Source organism: Mesoplodon densirostris, chromosome X, assembly GCF_025265405.1.
Source record: "Mesoplodon densirostris isolate mMesDen1 chromosome X, mMesDen1 primary haplotype, whole genome shotgun sequence".
In the NCBI taxonomy this organism is placed as follows: Eukaryota; Metazoa; Chordata; class Mammalia; order Artiodactyla; family Ziphiidae; genus Mesoplodon; species Mesoplodon densirostris.
Window position 1 is genome coordinate 65,313,950 of NC_082681.1, and position 21,945 is coordinate 65,335,894.

The window sequence follows — 21,945 nt, forward strand, 5'->3', positions numbered from 1 at the left end:
CTTTCTCCAATCTAAGTTTGATCTCTCCCTCCTCTAAATTCTTCTAATACTTGGTTATTCTCTATGCTATCCATCACAGTCTGTGTTGTTATGTAAGTTAAATAGTACTTGTTGTTTGTCTTAAATTTTGTTTGTGAGTCCTGGAAGTCAGTAATTATGTCCTATTCGTGTCCTATATTGCTCTCTGAGATGTGTATATATCAAGAGTATAATATTTGTTGAATAAATGGAGGAACAAAGGAACAACTCAAGGGATGCCCTGATTAGCTATACTCTTTTGATCCTATATACCCTTATATTATCTCCTCAACAAAAGGAAAAATATATTAAAGAGTTTAGTTCACGTGTTACTTAGAGGACAGAGAGACCATGTGCCAAACTAATAGGAGACATAAGGAGGATTATAAAATATTATTTGTGTTTCATTACCCAGTTGTCCTGAAATTTTGAAAAAGTTTATTCTAGAATATGATGATAATGATATAAATTATCATAAGTATTTATTTAATGTTTCACAGTTTTAAACTCTATTTTACTCATATTATCTCCAGACAGCCAGTGAAATAAGTGGTATAGATCATTACTATCACCTATATTTTACAGTTGTGGAAACAAGTTCAGGAGGGTTAATTGTCATATCCAAGGTCATTCAGCTATTAATTGGAAGAATAAGAATTGAAATTCAGGTCTTTCTGACTATAAGTCTTGTATGGTATATACTACTCCACAACTGCATCACAAACAACAGAAAGATGCAGTGGTTACTTTGTCTTACACTAGCAATGGGAGAGGATTTTGCACATTCTTCTACTCTGTCCTTAGCTGGGCACACCTCCCACACACTGTTCTCATGAATGCAAGACAGGAAGCTAGAAATAAAGGTCATATCTGTGGTCATTTAATGAAAACAAACAACAAGAATAACAAAAAATAAATAAATAACACCTTAGCAGGCCTAGTCAGAAATCAAACTCATCAATACTTTATGGTAAGCAACTGAGTCAATGAGCTGGGTGTTTATACTGAAGATCTAGTGGTATTGCTATTATTTTATCAAAATTTACATGTAATTAACACCTTTGTCCTCTTCTGAATCGTGATTCTTACCTTTATAACTGAGGCCCCAGCTCTGGAGAGTGGACTGTGAATCTGGGCTGCAGCAGCCATGTTGGCAACAGTATTGAGATGGTTCATCTGATTCATTGCCATGGCAACTGATGCAGGAGGTAAGCTGACTGGAAGTAGGGGATGAGGCATCATCATAAATGGCAGATCAAGTCCTAAAAGAGACAGCACATGTTAAATTATTACATTAGTTACATTGTTTGGACAAAGGGAAATCACATCAAAATTGATCCTATAAAATAGTAAAAAAAATCTATATTTCACTCTTGTTGAATTTTTTAAAATGAATTTTTAATATATCCTAGTATGTCTTTGAGAAATTACTAGTACTTATGGGATTTAACATTTTTTTATAATTTAAAAATGTTCCTTGGCTTCCCTGGTGGTACAGTGGTTGAGAGTCCGCCTGCTGATGCAGGGGACACGAGTTCGTGCCCCGGTCCAGGAGGATCCCACATGCCGTGGAGCGGCTGGACCCGTGAGCCATGGCCACTGAGCCTGCGTGTCTGGAGCCTGTGCTCCATGACGGGAGAGGCCACGGCAGTGAGAGGCCCATGTACCGCAAAAAAAAAAAAAAAAAAAAAAAAAAAAAAAAGTTCCTATATCCACAGACTTTTATTTAACAATATTCCTTGTTCATGCTCTCACTCCCAAAATAGTTACAAGGTTCAAACGTTTTTGCTTATAAAAACAAACAGAAATCTTTGAGCTGAACATCACTTTGTTTAACAAAAAGAAGTAACTTTCTTTTTAAACATTATAATGTACTGATGTGTAGATAGTTTCTAGCTTAACTCTTTCTTTAGCAGACAATAGTGGCGCTGGTATGATAAGATATAGATTCTCTAGGCTTCAGAATTATTGAAGAAAATAAGACTGGGAATATGTCCTACTCTTTTAGTTATAAATCTCTAAAATGAATGTGTATAGCTCTAATTTGGAGACTTTGTCTGTAAGGAATAACTCCCTTATCAAAATATCAGCTTGTTTTCCAGTTTAATAACAAATACCAATACCTTTGAGTAGTGTCAAGAATTCCATTTGTTTTCTTATGCAATGTGAAATATTTCTCACATATTTTGAATTTCTTAATATCTTTCAAGTACTATCCACATTACACTTGTGGTAGCCACAGATATGTCATCACGAAAATGGTAACAAATTAAAATAGTTGTCTACTTTCCCCTTATAAGGTTGGGATTTGTGAATAAATACCTTTGAACAGAGGATAAGGAAAGTTAGCCTAACTTTACGGATGTTAACATGACTACAATAAGTAAATCATAGCAATGTATAATGTATTTTAACTATTGTCTTGATAGTAATCTTGCCTTCTTTTGGACATGAGCCCAGAAACTAGCAATCTTTAACAGATGTTCTAAAACATGCTTGCCTAAAATTTTCCTAAATTATTACAGACTATTAACATTCTACTATGGGCAATGTTTGTGTTCGTCTTGCACACAATTATCAACTGTTAATAACATCCCTTTTTCCTCTTTGCCATCCCCTAATTTTTTATTGCTTCCCATATCACAACAGCAAGTGTACAACAATGAATTTATAGGAAATATATTCACAGGCCCCTTAAATATCATTCCTCAAAACAACAGTAACAGTAATTCAAACACTTTACACACATATTTTTAGGACAAAAAGGAGGCTAGAAGGAAGAAACATTGTGAATTGATTTGAAGTCCATCTTCTGGGTTCAACAATAATGGTTGAATTAAAGTCATTAACAAAACAATTTCAAAAGCAGCACAATAAGACAAACTTCCAGATATGACAGGTCTCATACATTAAAGTGGTTATCTCTATTAAAGAAACTCATAAATAAAGAATACAACTATTACCAATATTTCTGATAAAGATAGCCACAAAATGCACTGTTATCAGAATTACACAAGAATAATAAAAAAGCTAGAAACAAGTTTTGCATGGAACCCCAGAAGGGAAACATATTCTATACTTCCTATGACTCCAAATCCCCAAAGAATATTGATAACATATTTTAAACTTTTCCCTATCACTTCACTTATGGCTCAGTCTCTGAATCCTTTTTAGGAGCAGTCTATCAAAACATACTTTTCAGTTGTGAAACCTTTTTTCCTGTGATAATTAATTTAAAACCTGAACACAATGTAAACACTGAATTCAAAATGGATTTCTGCACCCCGTTTTAAATTGGTTTATTTTCAGTTAAGCTTTCAAAATTACTTAGATATATATGCATTTTATACATTAACCATCATACAGCTTTGCTATAATGATAGGATATTCCATAACATAAATTAATCACTATTTATCTTCCCCTAACAACCTTCACTTTATGCTCCATATAATACCAACCATCAATAACATACATAGATTTCTATATAAGGTTCTCATTTACCACAAACCCAAGATAATTATAGACTTCCAATTCTTTATGTACTCAGTATTTTAATAGAAAATTGATCATACCGTAGATGAAAAGTAGCCATCAGTGCTTCCATTTACCTCTCAAATGCTTAAATAAACTTTTGTTCAATTTACATTTCCCTTAGCAGTATAATAATCTTTCCTCATTCTCCAAAGTTTTCCAGCATCATCCAGATAACATCTGGCGGTATCAAGTCATATGCCTACGTAAAGTCCAATTGGCATGCAAACTAAATGCAACTACAAACAGAATTTAACAGCCCACTGACAGTTTTAAAATACAATTCATCAAACATTTCAAATAACCATGAAGTGCTTAAAAGTCACAATGTCATATCATGACCTACAATAACTAACCATGAGTTGACTATAGTACCCTGGAATTTAAGCTAATATTTATATTACAGGCAAGTTTAACAGTGACCCCAGTTGACCTGCACATGTAAAGCATATGCAAATACTGAATTATGTAAGTCAACCTTTTCCCAAAGCTGGAAACATTAAGAGTCATCAATAGTATACAACACTCCAGCAGTCTGGCTCATTTAGTCACATGTCAGACATGTACAGCAACTTTTAATAGAATGGTAATGAAGACAAACTCTTTTTAAAAATCACCAAAATGGATTTTTTCTTCCCTGTCAACCACAAGGGCATCAGGAAGAGGACTATAAGCACTCTTTCTAATGCATCTTGGTATTCTGGCAACTCCTATAACTTTTATGTAAGTGCATGGCACCACCTCCTCCCAGCCATTAAGGTTACAAACTTCAATAATACTCTAATCTTCCCTCTAAAATATCACATTCATTTGGTTTCCAAGTCATGTTTTCCTCTGTGATATATTGCATTCTACAGTCAGGCACCAATCCCACCATGCCTAGAAGGTAACCTGTCTTCCTGGTTTTCCTATGCCATTTAATTTGTCTTTCCACTCCAATTTTAAGACTTTAAGTGGCTACTCATGGTCTCTAGAATAAAATATAAGCTCTTTGGTTTCATGTGAAAATATCTTTCTATCTTTGATATCTCACTATATCCCTCTGTGTATGCTCTACTCTAACCCCTCTGGACTAGTTGTAGCTCTCTGCAATTTTAACTTACCTTAGCCTTCACTTTTGTTGATGCCTCTCTCTGGAATCTACCACTCTAATGCATTTACTTGGGTATGGTAAAAGTCCTCCTCCTCTTTTTAATCAATGGACTTTAATTTTAGAGCAGTTTTAGGTTTACAGAAAATAAAGTGAGCAGAATTTACAGAGAATTTCCATATACTTCCCCTCCACCAGCAGTTTTCCCTCTAAGTAACATCATGGATTAGTGAGGTACACTTACTACAATGGATGAATCAATATTGATACATTATTATTAACTACTGTCCATAGTGTGCAATAGGGTTCATTCTTTGTGTTGCAAATTCTAAGGATTTTCACAAATGCACAGTATCATGTATCTACCATTATAGTATAATACAGAATAGTTAGTTTATCAGGCCTTAAAAATCCCCTCTGCTCCATCTATTCACTCCTCCTCTTACACTTGGCTTTTAATGTCTCTATAGATTTGCCTTTTCCTGAATGCCATATAAGTGGACTCATACAGTATTTGTTTTTTTCAGACTGGCTTTGTTTCACTTAGAAATATGCACTAGTCTTTTCCAAGCATCACAACTCATTTGTTTTTATTGCTAACTATTCTTCCATGGCATGGATATACCACAGTTTGTTTACTCATTCAGCTATTGAAGGACACTGTGGTTTGCTTCCAACTTTTAGCAATTATGAATAGAGTTTCTATAAACATTGGTATGTAGATACTTGTGTGGACATAAATTTTCAATTCATTTGATAAACAAGGGAGACTCTGTTTAGTTCTGTGAGAAACTGTCAAATGCTTTCCAATATGGCTGTCCCATACTGCATTCCCACCAGCAATGAATGAAAGCTTCTCTTGCTCCAAATCCATACCAGCAATTAATGTTGATGAAGTTTTGGATTTTAGCCATTCCAATACGTGTGCAGGGGTATCTTATTTTGTTTTAATCTGAAACACCCTAATGGCATATGATATTGAGTATATTTTCATATGATTATTTGTCATCTGTATATCTTATTTGATGAGGTGTCTGTTCAGGTCGTTGACCCATTTTTAATTGGACTATTTCTTTTCTTTAATTGAAATATGATTGACTTACAACGTTATATTAGCTTCAGGTGTACACTTGGTGATTTTATACTTTTATAGATTATGCACCATATAAATTTATTATAAAATATTGACCCTATTCCCTGTGTTGGTCATTACATCCCTAAGATTTATTTGTTTTATAACCTGTACTTTGTACCTCTTAATCCCTGCCACCTAATTTGCCCTTCTGCCCACACGTGCCCCTTGTGGTAACAACTATTTTGTTCTCTGAATCTGTGAGTCTGCATATGTTTTGCAATATTTGTTAATTTGATTTGTTTTTTAAATTCCACATATAAGTGAAAACATACAGTGTTTGTCTTTCTCTGTCTGACATTTCTCAAAGCATAATATCCTCCAGGTCCATCCATGTTGTTGCAAATGGCAAGATTTCATTCTTTATTATTATTGTTGAGTAATATTCCACCTCTTCTTTAACCATTCATCAGTTGTAGACATTTAGGTGGCTTCCATTATCTTGGCTACTATAAATAATGCTGCTAGGTCTCGAGTAAACAACGTGACCCTGCACCTAAAGCAATTAGAAAAAGAAGAACAAAAATCCCCCAAAGTTAGCAGAAGGAAAGAAATCATAAAGATCAGATCAGAAATAAATGAAAAAGAAATGAAGGAAATGATAGCAAAGAGCAATAAAACTAAAAGCTGGTTCTTTGAGAAGATAAACAAAACTGAAAAACCATTAGCCAGACTCATCAAGAAAAAAAGGGAGAAGACTCAAATCAATAGAATTAGAAATGAAAAAGGAGAAGTAAAAACTGACACTGCAGAAATACAAAAGATCATGAGAGATTACTACAAGCAACTCTATGCCAATAAAATGGACAACCTGGAAGTAATGGACAAATTCTTAGAAATGCCTAACCTGCAAAGACTGAATCAGGATGAAATATAAAATATGAATAGACCAATCACAAGCACGGAAATTGAAACTGTGATAAAAAATCTTCCAACAAACAAAAGCCCAGGAACAGATGGCTTCACAGGCGAATTCTATCAAGCATTTAGAGAAGAGTTAACACCTATCCTTCTCAAACTCTTCCAAAATATAGCAGAGGGAGGAACACTCCCAAACTCATTCTATGAGGCCACCATCACCTTGATACCAAAACCAGACAAGGATGTCACAAAGAAAGAAAACTACAGGCCAATATCACTGATGAACATAAATGCAAAAATCCTCAACAAAATACTAGCAAACAGAATCCAACAGCACATTAAAAGGATCATACACCATGATCAAGTGGGGTTTATTCCAGGAATGCAAGGATTCTTCAATATACGCAAACCAATCAACGTGATACACCATATTAACAAACTGAAGGAGAAAATCCATATGATCATCTCAATAGATGCAGAGAAAGCTTTCGACAAAATTCAACACCCATTTATGATAAAAACCCTGCAGAAAGTAGGCATAGAGGGAACTTTCCTCAACATAACAAAGGCCATATATGACAAACCCGCAGCCAACGTCGTCCTCAACGGTGAAAAACTGAAACCATTTCCACTAAGATCAGGAACAAGACAAGGCTGCCCACTCTCACCACTCTTATTCAACATAGTTTTGGAAGTTTTAACCACAGCCATCAGAGAAGAAAAGGAAATAAAAGGAATCCAAATCAGAAAAGAATAAGTAAAGCTGTCACTGTTTGTAGATGACATGATACTATACATAGAGTATCCTAAAGATGCTACCAGAAACCTACTAGAGCTAATCAATGAATTTTGCAAAGTAGCAGGGAACAAAACTAATGTACAGAAATCTCTGGCATTCCTGTACAATAATGATGAAAAATCTGAAAGTGAAATCAAGAAAACACTCCCATTTACCACTGCAAGAAAAAGAATAAAATATTTACGAATAAACCTACCTAAGGAGACAAAAGACCTGTATGCAGAAAATTATCAGACACTGATGAAAGAAATTAAAGATGATACAAATAGACGGAGAGATATACCATGTTCCTGGATCAGAAGAATTAATATTGTGAAAATGACTGTACTACCCAAAGCAAGCTACATATTCAATGCAATACCTATCAGACTACCACTGGCAATTTTCACAGAACTAGAACAAAAAGTTTCAAAATTTGTTTGGAAAAACAAAAGACCCTGAATAGCCAAAGCAATCTTGAGAATGAAAAACGGAGCTGGAGGAATCAGGCACCTTGACTTCAGACTACTCTACAAAGCTACTGTAATCAAGACAGTGTGGTACTGGCACAAAAACAGAAAGATAGATCAATGGAAGAGGATAGAAAGCCCAGAGATAAACTCACGCACATATGGTCAACTTATCTTTGATCAAGGAGGCAGGAATGTACAGTGGAGAAAGGACAGCCTCTTCAATAAGTGGTGTTGGGAAAACTGGACAGGGACATGTAAAAGTATGAGCTTAGATCATTCCCTAACACCATACACAAAAATAAGCTCAAAATTGATTAAAGACCTAAATGTAAGGCAGGAAACTATCAAACTCTTAGAGGAAAATATTGGCAGAACAGTCTATGACATAAATAACAGCAAGATCCTTTTGGACCCACCTCCTAGAGAAATGGAAATAAAAACAAAAATAAACAAATGGGACCTAATGAAACTTAAAAGCTTTTGCACAGCAAAGGAAACCATAAAGAAGACCAAAAGACAACCCTCAGAATGGGAGAAAATATTTACAAATGAAGCAACTGACAAATGATTTATCTCCAAAATTTATAAGCAGCTCATGCAGCTCAATAGCAAAAAAACAAACAACCCAATCCAAAAATGGGCAGAAGACCTAAATAGACATTTCTCCAAAGAAGATATAGTCTGCCAACAAACACATGAAAGAATGCTCAACATCATTAATCACTAGAGAAATGCAAATCAAAACTACAATGAGATATTCTCTCACACCAGTCAGAATGGCCATCATCAAAACATCTAGAAACAATAAATGCTGGAGAGGGTGTGGAGAAAAGGGAACACTCTTGCACTGCTGGTGCGAATGTTAATTGGTACATCCTCTATGGAGAACAGTATGGAGGTTCCTTAAAAAATTATAAATAGAACTACTGTATGACCCAGCGGTCCCACTGCTAGGCATATACCCTGTGAAAATCATAATTCAAAAAGAGACATGTACCAAAATGTTCATTGCAGCTCTATTCACAATAGCCCAGAGATGGAAACAACCTAAGTGTCCATCATCAGATGAATGGATAAAGAAGATATGACACATATATACAATGGAATATTACTCAGCCATATAAAGAAACAAAATTGATCTATTTGTAATGAGGTGGATAGACCTAGAGTCTGTCATACAGAGCGAAGTAAGTCAGAAAGAGAAAGACAAATACCATATGCTAACACATATATATATATATGGAATTTAAGAAAAAGTAAATGTCATGACGGACCTAGGGGTAAAACAGGAATAAAGACCCAGAGCTACTTGAGAATGGACTTGAGGATATGGGGAGGGGGAAGGGTAAGCTGTGACAAAGTGAGAGAGAGGCATGGACATATATACACTACCAAACTTACGGTAGATTGACAGTGGGAAGCAGCTGCATAGCACAGGGAGATCAGCTCGGTGCTTTGTGAACACCTGGAGTGGTGGAATAGGGAGGGTGGTAGGGAGGGAGACGCAAGAAGGAAGGGATATGGGAACAGATGTATATGTATGCCTGATTCACTTTGTTATAGAGCAGAAACTAAAAAAATAAAATAGCTTCCCTTGAGGACAGATCTTGTTAAAAAAATAATAAATAATAAAACATCATGTACAATTAAAAAAAAATAATGATAATCCTATGAACAGTTAAGTACATATTTTTTCTTACAAATTAGTATTTTTGGTTTCTTCAGATAAATACCCAGGAGTGGAACTACTGGATGGTATGGTAGTTCTATTTTCAATTTTTTGAGGAATATCCATATCATTTTACATATTGGATACACCAGTTTACATTCCATCAACAGTGCATGAGGGTTCCTTTTCTCCAAATCCTTGCCAATATTTGTTACTTCTTGTCTTTTTGACAGGCATGAGGTGAGATCTCATTTTGGTTTTGATTTACATTTCCCTGATGATTAGTGATGTTGAGTATACTTTTATGTGTCTGTTGGCCACCTGCATGTCTTCTTTGGAAAAATGTCAATTCAGGTCCACTGACCATTTTTTAATCAAGTGATTTTTTGATGTTGAGTTGTATGAGTCCTTTGTATGTTTTGGATATTAATGCCTTATCAGATATATCTTTTATAAATGTCTTCTCCCGTTCAGTAGGCAGACTTTTCTTTTATTAATAGTTTCCTTCACTGTGCAAAAGTGTTTTTTTTTTTAGTTTAGTTAGTCACAATTGATTATTTTTGCTTTAGTTTTCCTTGCCTGAGGACACATATCCAAAAATATATTGCTAAGATTGATGTCAAAGATCTTACTGCCTATGTTTTGTTACAAGAGTTTTATGTTTCAGGTTTTTCTTTTAAGTCTTTAATCTGTTTTGAGTTTATTTTTGTATATTGTGTGAGAAAGTAGTCCAGTTTGCTTCTTTTCCATGTAGCTGTCCAGTTTCCCAACACCATTTACTGAAGAGGCTATCTTTTCCCCATTGTAAACTTTGCTTCCTTTTCCAGAGATTTATTGACCATGTGAGTCTCAGATCATATCTGGGCTCCCTATTCTGTTTCATTGATTTATGTGTCTGTTCTTATGCCAGTGCCATACTGTTTGGATTACTGTAGCTTTGAAGTACAGCTTGGAATCAGGGAGCATGACACCTCCAGCTTTGTTTTTCTTTCTCAAGATTGTTTGGGGGTCTTTTGTTTTTCCATATAAATTTTAGAATTATTTGTTCTAGTTCTGTGAAAAATGCCATGGGTATTTTGAGAGTCTGCATTGAATCTGTAGATTGCCTTGGGTAGTATGGTCATTTTAACAATATTAATTTTTCCAATCCATGAGCATAGCATTTCCTTGTATTTGTTTGTGTCATCTTCCATTTATTTCATCAATGTCTTACAGTTTTCTGAGTACAAATCTTTTAACTTCTTGATTTGGCTTATTCCTAGGTATTTCATTATTTTTAATGCAATTGCAAATGAAATTGTTTTCTTAACTTCTCTTTCAGATAGTTCATTGTTAGTGTATATAAATGCAATAGATTTCTGTATATTAATTTTGTTTCCTACAACTTTACTGAATTTGATTTTTAGCTCTAATAGTTTTGGGTAGTATCTTTAGAGTGTTCTCTATATAGTATCACATCATTTACAAACCGTGACAGTTTTTACTTCCCTTCAAATTTGGGTTCCTCTTATTTATTTTTTCTTATCTGATTGCTGTGGCTAGAATGATCTTGAATAAAAGTGGCGAGAGTGGGTATCCTTGTCTTGTTCCTGACCTTAGATGAAGTGTTATGAGCTTTTCACCATTGTGTACTCTGTTGGATGTAGGTCTGTAATATATGGCCTTTATTATGTTGAGGTATCTTCCCTCTATACCAATATTATTAAGAGTTTTTAATCATAAATGGATGTTGGATTTTATCAAAAGCTTTTTCTGCATCTATTGAGATGATTTTTATCTTTTGTTTTGCTAATGTGGTGTATTATGTTGACTGAGTTTCAGATATTGAGCCATCCTTGCATCCCTGTAATAAACTCCACTTGATCATGGTGTATGATCTTTTTAAACAATTGCTGATACAGTGTGCTAATATTTTGTTGAGATTTTTTGCATCTATGCTCATCAATGATATTGGCCTCTAATTTTATTTTTGTGGTGTCTTTGTCTGATTTTGGTATAAGTGTGACACTGGCTTCATGGAATTAGTTTGGAAGCATTCCTTCCTTTTCAATATTTTGGAATAGTTTGAGAATGATAGGCATTCACTCTTCTTTAAATGTATGGTAGAATTCACCTGTGAAGCCATCTGGTACTGGACTTTTATTTGTTGGGAGTTTTTCTATTATTAATTTGATTTCCTTAGTGGTCTGGTCATATTTTCTATTTCTTTCAGAGTTAATCCTGGGAGATTGTACATTTCTAGAAATTTTTCCATTTCTTCTAGGTTGTCCATTTTATTGGCATGTAATTGTTTGAGGTAAACTCTTAGGATCCTTTGTATTTCTATGGTTTTGGTTTAAATTCTCCTTTTTCATTGTTGATTTTATTTAGTTGGGTCTTCTCCCTTTTTTTCTTCATGGGTCTGCCTAAAGGTTTAACAATGTTGTTTACCTTTTAACAGAACCAACTCTTAGTTTCCTTGATCTTTACTATTTTTGTCTCTATATCATTTATTTCTGCTCTGATCTTTATTATTTCTTTCTTTCTACTAACTTTGGTTTTTTTTTTTCTAGTTCCTTTATGTGTAAGGTTAAGTTGTTTAAGATTTTTCTCCTTTCCAGGAATGGACTTATATCACTATAAACAACCCTCTTAGAATTGCTTTTGTTTTCCATAGATTTTGAATTATTTTTTTCCATTTCCATTTGTCTCCAGGTATTTTTAATTTCCTCTTTGATTTCTTACTGACACATTGATTGTTCAGTAGCATATTGTGTAGCCTCCACATTTTTGTGTTTTTGCAGTTCATTTCATTATGGCTGATTTCTAGTCTCAGAGCGTTGTGGTGGGAAAAGATGCTTGATATGATTTCAACCTTGCTAAATTTATTGGGACTTGTTTGTGGCCCAGCATGTGATCTATCCTGGAAAGTGTTCCATGTGCACTTGAAAAGAATGTTATTCTGCAGCTTTTGGATGGCATGTTCTATGTATGTATCTTTTAATTCCATCTGATCTAATGTGTCATTTAAGGCCAATGTTTCCTTATTGATTTTTGTCTGAGTGATAGATCCACTGATGTAAATGGGGTGTAAATGTCACCTACTATTATTTTATTACTGTCAATTTCTCCCTTTATGTTTGATAGCATTTGCTATGTATTTGGGTGCTCTTATGTTGAGTTCACATATATTTATAATTGTTATGTCTAGTTGTTGGATTGATCCTTTTATAATTATGTAACGCCCTTCTTTCTCTTGCTACAGTCTTTGTTTTAAAGTCTGTGTTGTCTAATATAAGTATTGCTACCCCAGCTTTCTTCATTTCCATCTGCATGAAGTACCTTTTCCCATCCTCTCAGTTTCAGTCTGTATGTGTCTTTAGATCTGAAGTGAGTCTCTTATAAGCAGCATATGTATGAGTCTTGTTTTTTAGTCCATATAACTAAACCTGTTTCTCTTGGTTGGAATATTTAGTTCATTTACATTTAAAGTAATTATTGATAGATATGTACTTACTGTCATTTTGTTTTCTGATTGTTTTTGAAGTTATCTTTTGTTCCTTTCTTACCTTTTGCTCTCTTCCCTTGTGATTTGATGACTATCTTTAATGTTATGTTTGAACACTTTCTCCTTTTTTGTGTGTATCTATTATAGGTTTTTGGTTTGTGTTTACCATGTGGTTCATATATTAAGTGGATGATCTCTTAAGTTCAAACAGATTCTAACAACCCTGCACTTTATTCTCCATCCCTCACAGGCAATGTTTTTGATGTCATATTTTACATTTTTTTGTTTTTTATATCACTTAACTACTTATTGTGGATATAGATGATTTTACTACTTTTATCTTTTAACCTTACTACCAGCTTTTAAGTGGTTGATCTACTACCTTTCCTGTATGTTTGTCTTTACCAGTGAGACATTTCCTTTCATAATTTTTATATTTCTAGTTGTGGTCTTTTCCGCTTAAAGAAGTTATTTTAACATTTCTTGCAAAGCAGTTTTAGTGGTGCTGAACTCTTCAGTTTTTGCTTGTCTGTAAAACTATCTCTCCTTCAAATATGAATGACAGCCTTACCAGATTGTTTATTCTTCATTGTAGGTTTTTTCCATTAATCACTTTCATCATGCCAGTCATTTCTGGCCTGCAAAGTTTCTGCTGATAAGTGTCCAATATTTTTATGGAAGTTCCTTTCAAAGTAACCAGCTGCTTGCATATTACTGTTTTCTTTATTTTTTGCCATTTTAATTATAATTTGTCTTGGTGTGGATCTGTTTGGTTTCACCTTGTCTGGGACTATCTGTGCTTCCTGGACCTGGATGTTCACTTCCTTTCCCAGGGTAGGGAAGTTTTCAGCTATTATTTCTTCAAATAATTTATCTGCCCTCTCTTTTCCTCCTGCCCCCCCCCACAGCATGCTGATGTTAGAATGCTTGATATTGTCCCAGGTGTCTTCTAAACTGTTCTCATTTTTTAAAATTATTTTCCTTTATTTCTGTTCAGCTTGAGTGATTTCCACTACTCTGTCTTCCATTTTGCCAATGCATTCCTCTGTATCATCTAATCTACTATTAATCCTTTCTAGTGCATTTTTTATTTAGGTTATTGTATTCTTCATTTCTGTTTACTTCTTACTTATATTTTGTAACTATTTGTTAAGCTTCTCACTGTGTTCATCTATTCTTCTCCTGACTTCATTGAGCATCTTTATGATTATTAAATTGAACTCTTTATTGGGTAGATTGCTTATTTCCACTTCACTATGTTCTTCTTCTGTGGTTTTGTCTTGTTCCTTTGTTTGGAACACATTCCTCTGTCTCCTCACTTTGCCTAATTTTCTATGTATATTTCTATGTATTAAGTAGGTTGGTTACATTTCCTGATTTTGGAAAATTGGCCTTTTATAGGAGACGTCCTATGGGGCACAGCAGCATAAACCTTCTGGTCGGCAGAGCTATGTGCTCTAGGAGTGCCTTCTGTCTGGGCTGCATGAGCCCTTCTGTTGTGATGGGTTCAACTACTATGGGCACACTGGTAGGTGGGGTTAGTCCCCAGCCCATTTGGCTGCCAGGCCTTTCATTGTGCAATGGCTTCAAGCCCACTGGTGTGTAGGGCTGGGTGTTGACTGGGCTGGCTGCACTGCTCAGGCAGTCCCAGGGATTGTGCCAGCCCACTGGTGGGAGGGTGGTTCTCAGCATGTCTGGCTCCTGGGTTTTCTTATCTACTTTGTCTCCATTATTTTTTCTTTTTGCTGTTGTTGCTTTTTCTTTTCCTTTTTTTTTTACTTGATACCTGATTATACAAGAAATATTTTAAGTACAAGCAAAATCATCAATATCCCAGGTCACTAATATTCATGGGCCAGTCTATGTCTTTAATTGGTGTATTTAGACCAATCATATTTAAAGTGATTATGATAGTTTGGATAGGTAGCTATCATATTTGTTACTGTTTTCTATTCATGTCCTTGTCTTTTTCTTTTTTTTAAATCTTGTCTTCCACTCTTTTGTTGCCATCTCTGGTGTTAACTGACCATTTAATATGATTCATTTTTCTCTCCTCTTTTATCATGTTAATTATACTTATTTAAAAAAAATTTTAAGTGATTTCCCTGGAGTTTGTAATATACATTTTACAACTTATTTAAATCTTCTTTCAAATAACACTAAGCCATTTCATGGGTAGTGAAGTTACCTTATAGCAGAGTATTTCCAATTCCTCCCTCCTGTCCTTTATAAAATCACTGTCATTTATATCACTTATTCACTTATCCATAAAGTGTAATTACCCAATATATCATTGTTATTGTTATTTGGAACAGTTTAATTGTTCGATTAAGTATATATATATATATATATATATATATATATATACACACACACACACACACACACACACATACACACACACACACACACACATATAATTTACCTTAATTTATTCCTTCTCTAACTCTCTTCCTTTCTTTTTGTAGATCCTACTTTCTGACCTATACCATTTTCCTTCTCTCTGAAGGCTTTCTTTTAACATTTTTTACAGGGCAGATCTGGTGGTATGGTAACAAATTCCTTTAACTTTTGCTCATCTGAGGAAGTCTTTATTTCCTCATTTTAAAGGAAAATTTCACTGGATACAAAATTCTAGGTTGGTGGAATTTTTTCTTTCATCACCAACAATTTCACATCACTCTATTCTTTAATGCCTGGTTTCTGAAAGTAAGTCTAAAGTAATTCTTCTCTTTGTTCCTGTATATGTAAAGAGTTTTTTTTCCCCCTCTGTCTTCCTTCAAGATTTTTTCTTTTTGATTTTCCATTTTGATTATAATATACATAGCAGTAGATTTGTTAATATGTATCTTTCTTAGTGTTTTGTAAGCTTTATGGATCTGTAGTTTGGAGTCTCTCATTAATTTGGGAAATTTTTCAGCCATTCTTACTTCAAATACTTCTTCTCTTTCTTTCCTTCAATCTTGTCCTTCTAGTATTTCCATTACATGTGTGCTACACCTTTTGTAATTGCCACACAGTACTTGGATATGCTGTTCTGGTTTTGTTTGTTTGTTTGTTTGTTTTTGTTTGTTTGTTTTTTCATTCACTTTTGCTTTTTTTTTCAGTTTGAGAAGTTTCTATTGACATATCTCCAAGTTTCCTAATCCTTGCCTTGACCCTGGCCAGTCTACTGATGAACCCATCTTAGGCATTCTTCATTTTATTGGAGTATTTTTGATTTTCAGTATTTCCTTTTGATGCTTAGATTTTCCCTTTCTCTGCTTAAAATTTCCATGAATACTTTTGTTTTCCACTTTTCCCATTCTCTTATTATATTAAACATAGTTATTTAAAATTCCTAGTCTGATAATTCTAAAATATCTGCTATATGTAATTCTGGTACTGTCACTTGTTTTTTCTCTTCATACTGTTTTTTGTCTTTTACATGCCTTGTAATTTTTTTGTTTAAAGCCAGAAATTGTGTGTTGGGTAAAGGGAAGTGACATAAACAGACCTTTATTGGGAAGTTTTATGTTTATTGGCAAGGAGTTAGACTGTTTACTGTTTGCTGTAGCTGTCATATTAGCAGCTGTATTTTCCTATCTTCCCTGTTGTCTTTGTTTTTTCCTAGAGTCTTTCTGAGGTTTTCTGTTCTTTCAGTTGTAACCCCCTGTTATTAGGCAGAGCCCTAATGTGTAGAGAGAAGAAATGGTCTATAATCTTATGATCAAGTCTCAGCCTCCTAGTGAGATTGTGCCCTTGAGCTGTGACTTTCACAAGTTATTTTCTGCCTTTTTGCCCTCTTTGATGAGACAGGAAGGCTAGAGGGGACTAGAGATGAGTATTTCTCTTTCCCCACATGAAAAACTAAAGGGGATGGAGTTTTGTATCTCTATTCCCTCACATCAATGGCTACAGGGTACTGGAGTTTACTGTATCCCTTCCACCAAGTCAGGCTGTGGTGAAACCAAATAGTTTAAGCTCTGGTAAAGTAGTTTCCTTTGAGGATGGTCTTCTGTTAAGGAGAAGAGAACATTCTGGACATATTTTGAAATGGTTATTTTTTCTCTCCTCTTCTAGAAGCATGAAGACAACTTTCTCAAGTCTTCATCCTGAGAACTTCATGGGGCTCTGGAGGTAAAACTCATGAAACTGTAGGGACCCCCTTAGCGTGGGCCCCCAGGAGCTTTTATCTCTCAAGCTAGATACACTCTGAATCTTCAGAAATAACTCAATTACTCTTTAAATTCTTCTACCAGGCTCTAGCTCTGGCTTCTTCTCCCTATAATCTGTGATTCTCTGTATCTGCCAATCTATCTAGTTTAGGGGATAACTGTACCCTGTGTACTCAGTCTCTGATGGATTTAAAAGAGCTGTTGATTTTCAGACTGTCCATTTTTTTTTCTTGTTGTCAGGACAAGAATGACAACTTATAAGCTCTTTATATGTCAGACCAGAAACAAGAAGTTCTCTAGGTTCCCCTTCCTTATGACATGTCTATCTTAATCACTTGGTTTTGACTTATAATATTTACAACTTTTCTGGCATTCATTTTATTTGTCTTTGCTTAACATTACATTTTTTATGAGACATTTTATCCTTTAGATTATAATCTCCTTAAAGGATGACACCATAACTTACTTTATATGCTTAATAACTGATGAATTTCATTAAGATTTAGGACATCATGTTAAAATATCTCAGAATTCCTCTGTTGTCTTAATCCTAGTGGAGAAATGAAAGTCTCAGAGAAAGGAATAATGGAATTCTTCTCCCAGATTTCCTGTCTATAAGAAAAGTAAGATTTTAACTAAGCAAGATATATAAGGCCTGCTTTCCTACAGAAAGATTTCTGAGTCTTTGAAGTTCCTAAAAACATTATTTAAACCTGAATTTGTATAATTCAGCTGTAGCTTGACTACTGAGTAATAAGTACTTACCATATGCAAGTCACTGCTAACAGTTTTTCCTTTATTATTTTTAGCCCTCTCAATAACCTTAATGCCTAGGTATACTTTTATTCCTATTTTGTAGTTGTGGAAACTGAGACTTGGAAAATTTATCTGATTTCTCCAGAACCAGACAGTGATACAGAATTCAAAAGATGTGGAATTCAAGCCCAAGTTTATGTGACTATAGCCACAATTCTTAACTACTCTCTTACATAGCCTCCTCCTCTACTCTGCTATATGGCCACTCAATATATCTCTGTTCTAAAAACCTCACCCTTTCAAGTGAATTCCTCTTTATCTACCTTCCTAGCTTCAAATTGTTAAACCTTATTGAAGAGAAATAAACCATCCCTGGTATTGCAAGTTGTCCAGTGTGTCTTGGGTGGTATTTTTCTTACACACCAAATTTTGGGAGGACAGTATACATACTATTGGCGAGTAGCTGGTTCTGCTGCAGTGGATTGAGTGTAGGAGCTCCTCCAAGGCCTGGCTGGCCAGCCAGGGCTGCATGAGCAATTCCATGTTGGGGTCCAGGAGCAGCAAGAGGAGACTGCATCTTATCCTTATCCCAGGAAGAGTCACTTCCACCTGAAAAACATTCATATAAACAGATTGCAAGTTAACAACTTTCCATGAGAAGGATTTTTAAACTCCCTTTTGAGGGTTATAATTATTAATATTACTATATAGAAAATTATTATTAAACATAAGTGACTCATTTTTATGATGGTTTCAAAAACTTTCAATAGCCTTGGATTTAAGCTGACTCTGGGAAGACTAAACAGCTTTCACTAATAATATAGGCTCACTTGCCTTACAGGTAGTCTAAAAAATCTGGAAGCATAATGAATAACTTTTGAAAGCGTTTATATGTTGAAGGCCTTTAACTGAACACTACTGCCTCTCCTTCCAACCCTCTAACATACGTGTGCTATATCTTAATGAAGAGCAGTTGCTGTTCACTCTAAATGAACACATTCATAAGAGCATGATGACATGCAGAAATATGGGGTAAGATACAAAATGATCAGTTATTTTGTTCTCAGATCCAGCCCTCTAAAAGTTAATCTCTTCATACACAGCAGGCTTTTATACAAAATAAGCTGGATAAAACATAAAACCACAGCTCTCAATTTGAAATTGTGCTTTTCTTTGATCATCCATGCTAGAGAGTGAAGTAAAGTATGCATAAATGCAGACTACTATACTATATCATCATAATAATCTACAGTGGCATAGCTATTTCATCTGGCACTTAGCATACAGTGGGCCAGAACCATTGCTTAAAAGCATATAGGAAACAACCATAAAATTATTTCCAGGGCATCCTTTTAAGAAGAATACTTTAACAGAGGGGTAAGTGTTGAATTCCAATCACTGCAGTAGCACACAGTCTGGCTTTAGAAAACAAAATGGTTGTGTGGGCAGCCCCATCTATTCACTTGATGTATTTCATTAATTCAGAGATCAGTGTTTCTGCTCTTATTTCCATGCTGGAATTGTGACATTAGCATCTCCACCTGGCTGACTATCTCATCTGATTGCCAAAACATTGACCAGGTTTTGTGGAGAGATTTAGGCCTGGGGATCTTGAGCATTCTGTAAAATATGTGCACTTACTGGCTTAAGAAAAAAGTAGAAAGAAATCAAGGTGTTCATATTCCTATCATTCAACATTGTAATTTTTTTCACTTCTTTGAGTTCCCTCCTAGGCTTTGTTCATATGGATACTCATTTATACATTATAAACATCTCTGCCATGTTGCTTCAGGTATCAGATTTACAAAGTGTAATGGCTACATAGCAGTCTACTGAGTTAATGTACTATAATTTATTAAATATTGGATTATAAATTTGTTTCGAATTTGTCACTATTATAAATTTACTGTAATAACAACATTCATTTGAATATTTCCTTAGACTCAATCAATTCCCTAGAGTGTGATTTCTGGGTCAAAGAGGTTGCATTTTTTTATTTATAAAATATAGTATTTACTTAGTTTATTCTTTTGCCTTCAAGTATCACATTTGCAAAATCAGTTTTTAGAGTTGTAGACTTTTTAGGGAAATATGTTCAAGGCAAAATGGTGTTCTCCCTGAAGATTTAAATTTTATTTAAGCAAACTGTTAGAATCTCTGGGAGGCTTTTAGTTGTTTGTTTGCTTTTGTTTTGTTTTGTTTTTTAACCTTTTTACCCATTCATCTGCCCTTATCCCACTTCTGGGAATTAATCCCCTCTGCTGGACTCTTTCAAGTCATCTTGTGGCCAAAGTCAATTCCTAATCCAAAAGTGGGAGTCTTGGCCAATTTCCAATTAGACAAGTTTCAGACAAGGAAACACTAGATTCTCCATCAGCATATATAAAGTCTGAGGGGTACTTGGCTATGCTTATAAAAACAAAGTTTTTCCAATCAAATGGGGAAGAAATAAGTAGCTAATTGTTCAGTTTCTGCTTTAAGCCATTCAATTAACATGCATGGAAGCTTAAAGATAGGAAATTTGGTTGAATTGATAGATTGGCTTAATGGACCAGAAATCATTCCCTTGATCATGTTGAGGTTTGGTGTGTTTACTGAAAACATGCAACACCCTTATGATTACACCAATTGTTCTCTCTTTTCATCCAGATGTTTGCTGTTGTTTAGTCACTGTCTAAGAGCAGGGAGATATTTTATGGTTGGTGCATTGACATAACTTAGCATTCACAAATTTGAAATTCCAATTAAAATCAATATGGCATTGTTATGCTGTAATGAAAAAGAATGGTGGAGGGGGATGAGGGGAATATCTTAATAAATGATGAAAGTAACCACATTGCAACACTGAGAATTCTTTATAGTAACATTGGGCCCATAAACATGATTAATACCAGAAAATGCAAAATTTTGGAAGATCAATTGCTGAGCAAAAACAGAAAAACTCCATCATTTTAGCACTATGTCTAAGATATGAATTATCTCACCATTACAGAACTGTAATTTTTAAAATGATGAGCAACACATTGACAAAGAAAGATACATTTAGAAGACACTAAATTATACCATTGATATTAACATGGTATTGCACCATCACAGCAGCAACAGCATGCAACAATACTAGGGCTGAGATTATGTTAATATTTATTTTATAAATTGAAAATCCTTTAGTCAATTTTCAATAAAAATGGTACATTAAATATTGTCTAATATTTTATATATTACATATTCCAAATAACTTGAATATAAATGATTTTTAAACTTCATTAAAGGATTCCAGGTGTTTTTGTGCCTGCTTTTATGAGAGCTTTAGATGAACTTTTCCCAACAATTCTCATCTTTTTAACTACTGGGTTAAAAATGATACAAGGAAGCTGGTTACCAGCTGTGCCCATCTTCACCAAGTATAAATATATGAAATTATCCTGCATTCTTAAGGCAACTATATATGAAGTGAGTGACAAAGGAGTATGGGACATCCTTGATATTTGCAAAGGAACCTCTGGACACATTTTTGTCTTTTGACCTAAAATACTTACCATTTTAAAGTTTATACAAATTGACTTATAACTCAGTATGGAGGCTTTGGTAGCCCAAAACTTCACATTACCCTATGCCCTTGTGCCAATCTGTAATAACATCCACTGCACTTAAAGCTAAAAAATTGCTTTTACCAATGTAATCTAGAGTCAACCTTCTTCTACCACTATGTGAAGGGCACATCCTGAGCCCCCTTATACCATGTGAGAACACAGCAAAAATATGGTTGTCTGTGAACCAGGAAGTGGGTCCTTACCAGATACTAAATCAACTATCATCTTGATCTTGGTCTTCCAGCTTCCAGAACTGTGAGAAATAAATTCCCTGTTGTTTACAAGCCACCCATCTATGGAATTTCTGTTATAGAAGACCAAATGGACTAAGATACCATGCAGTGGGCAGATTAAACAACAAAAAATAATTTTCTCACAGTTCTGGAGGCTAGAAGTCCAAGA

At 34.7% G+C, this 21,945-nt stretch overlaps 1 protein-coding gene across 1 annotated transcript in view; it reads right to left on the bottom strand.

The window, feature by feature from the left end:
* DACH2 (dachshund family transcription factor 2) overlaps positions 1-21,945 on the bottom strand; it is a 656,741-nt gene that overhangs the window by 163,349 nt on the left and 471,447 nt on the right. Inside the window, exons 5-6 of the mRNA XM_060086468.1 lie at positions 18,404-18,562; positions 1,108-1,280 (exon numbers count right to left, since the gene is read on the bottom strand). Coding sequence (XP_059942451.1) covers positions 1,108-1,280; positions 18,404-18,562 — 332 coding nt within the window. The remainder of the gene's footprint in view (positions 1-1,107; positions 1,281-18,403; positions 18,563-21,945) is intronic.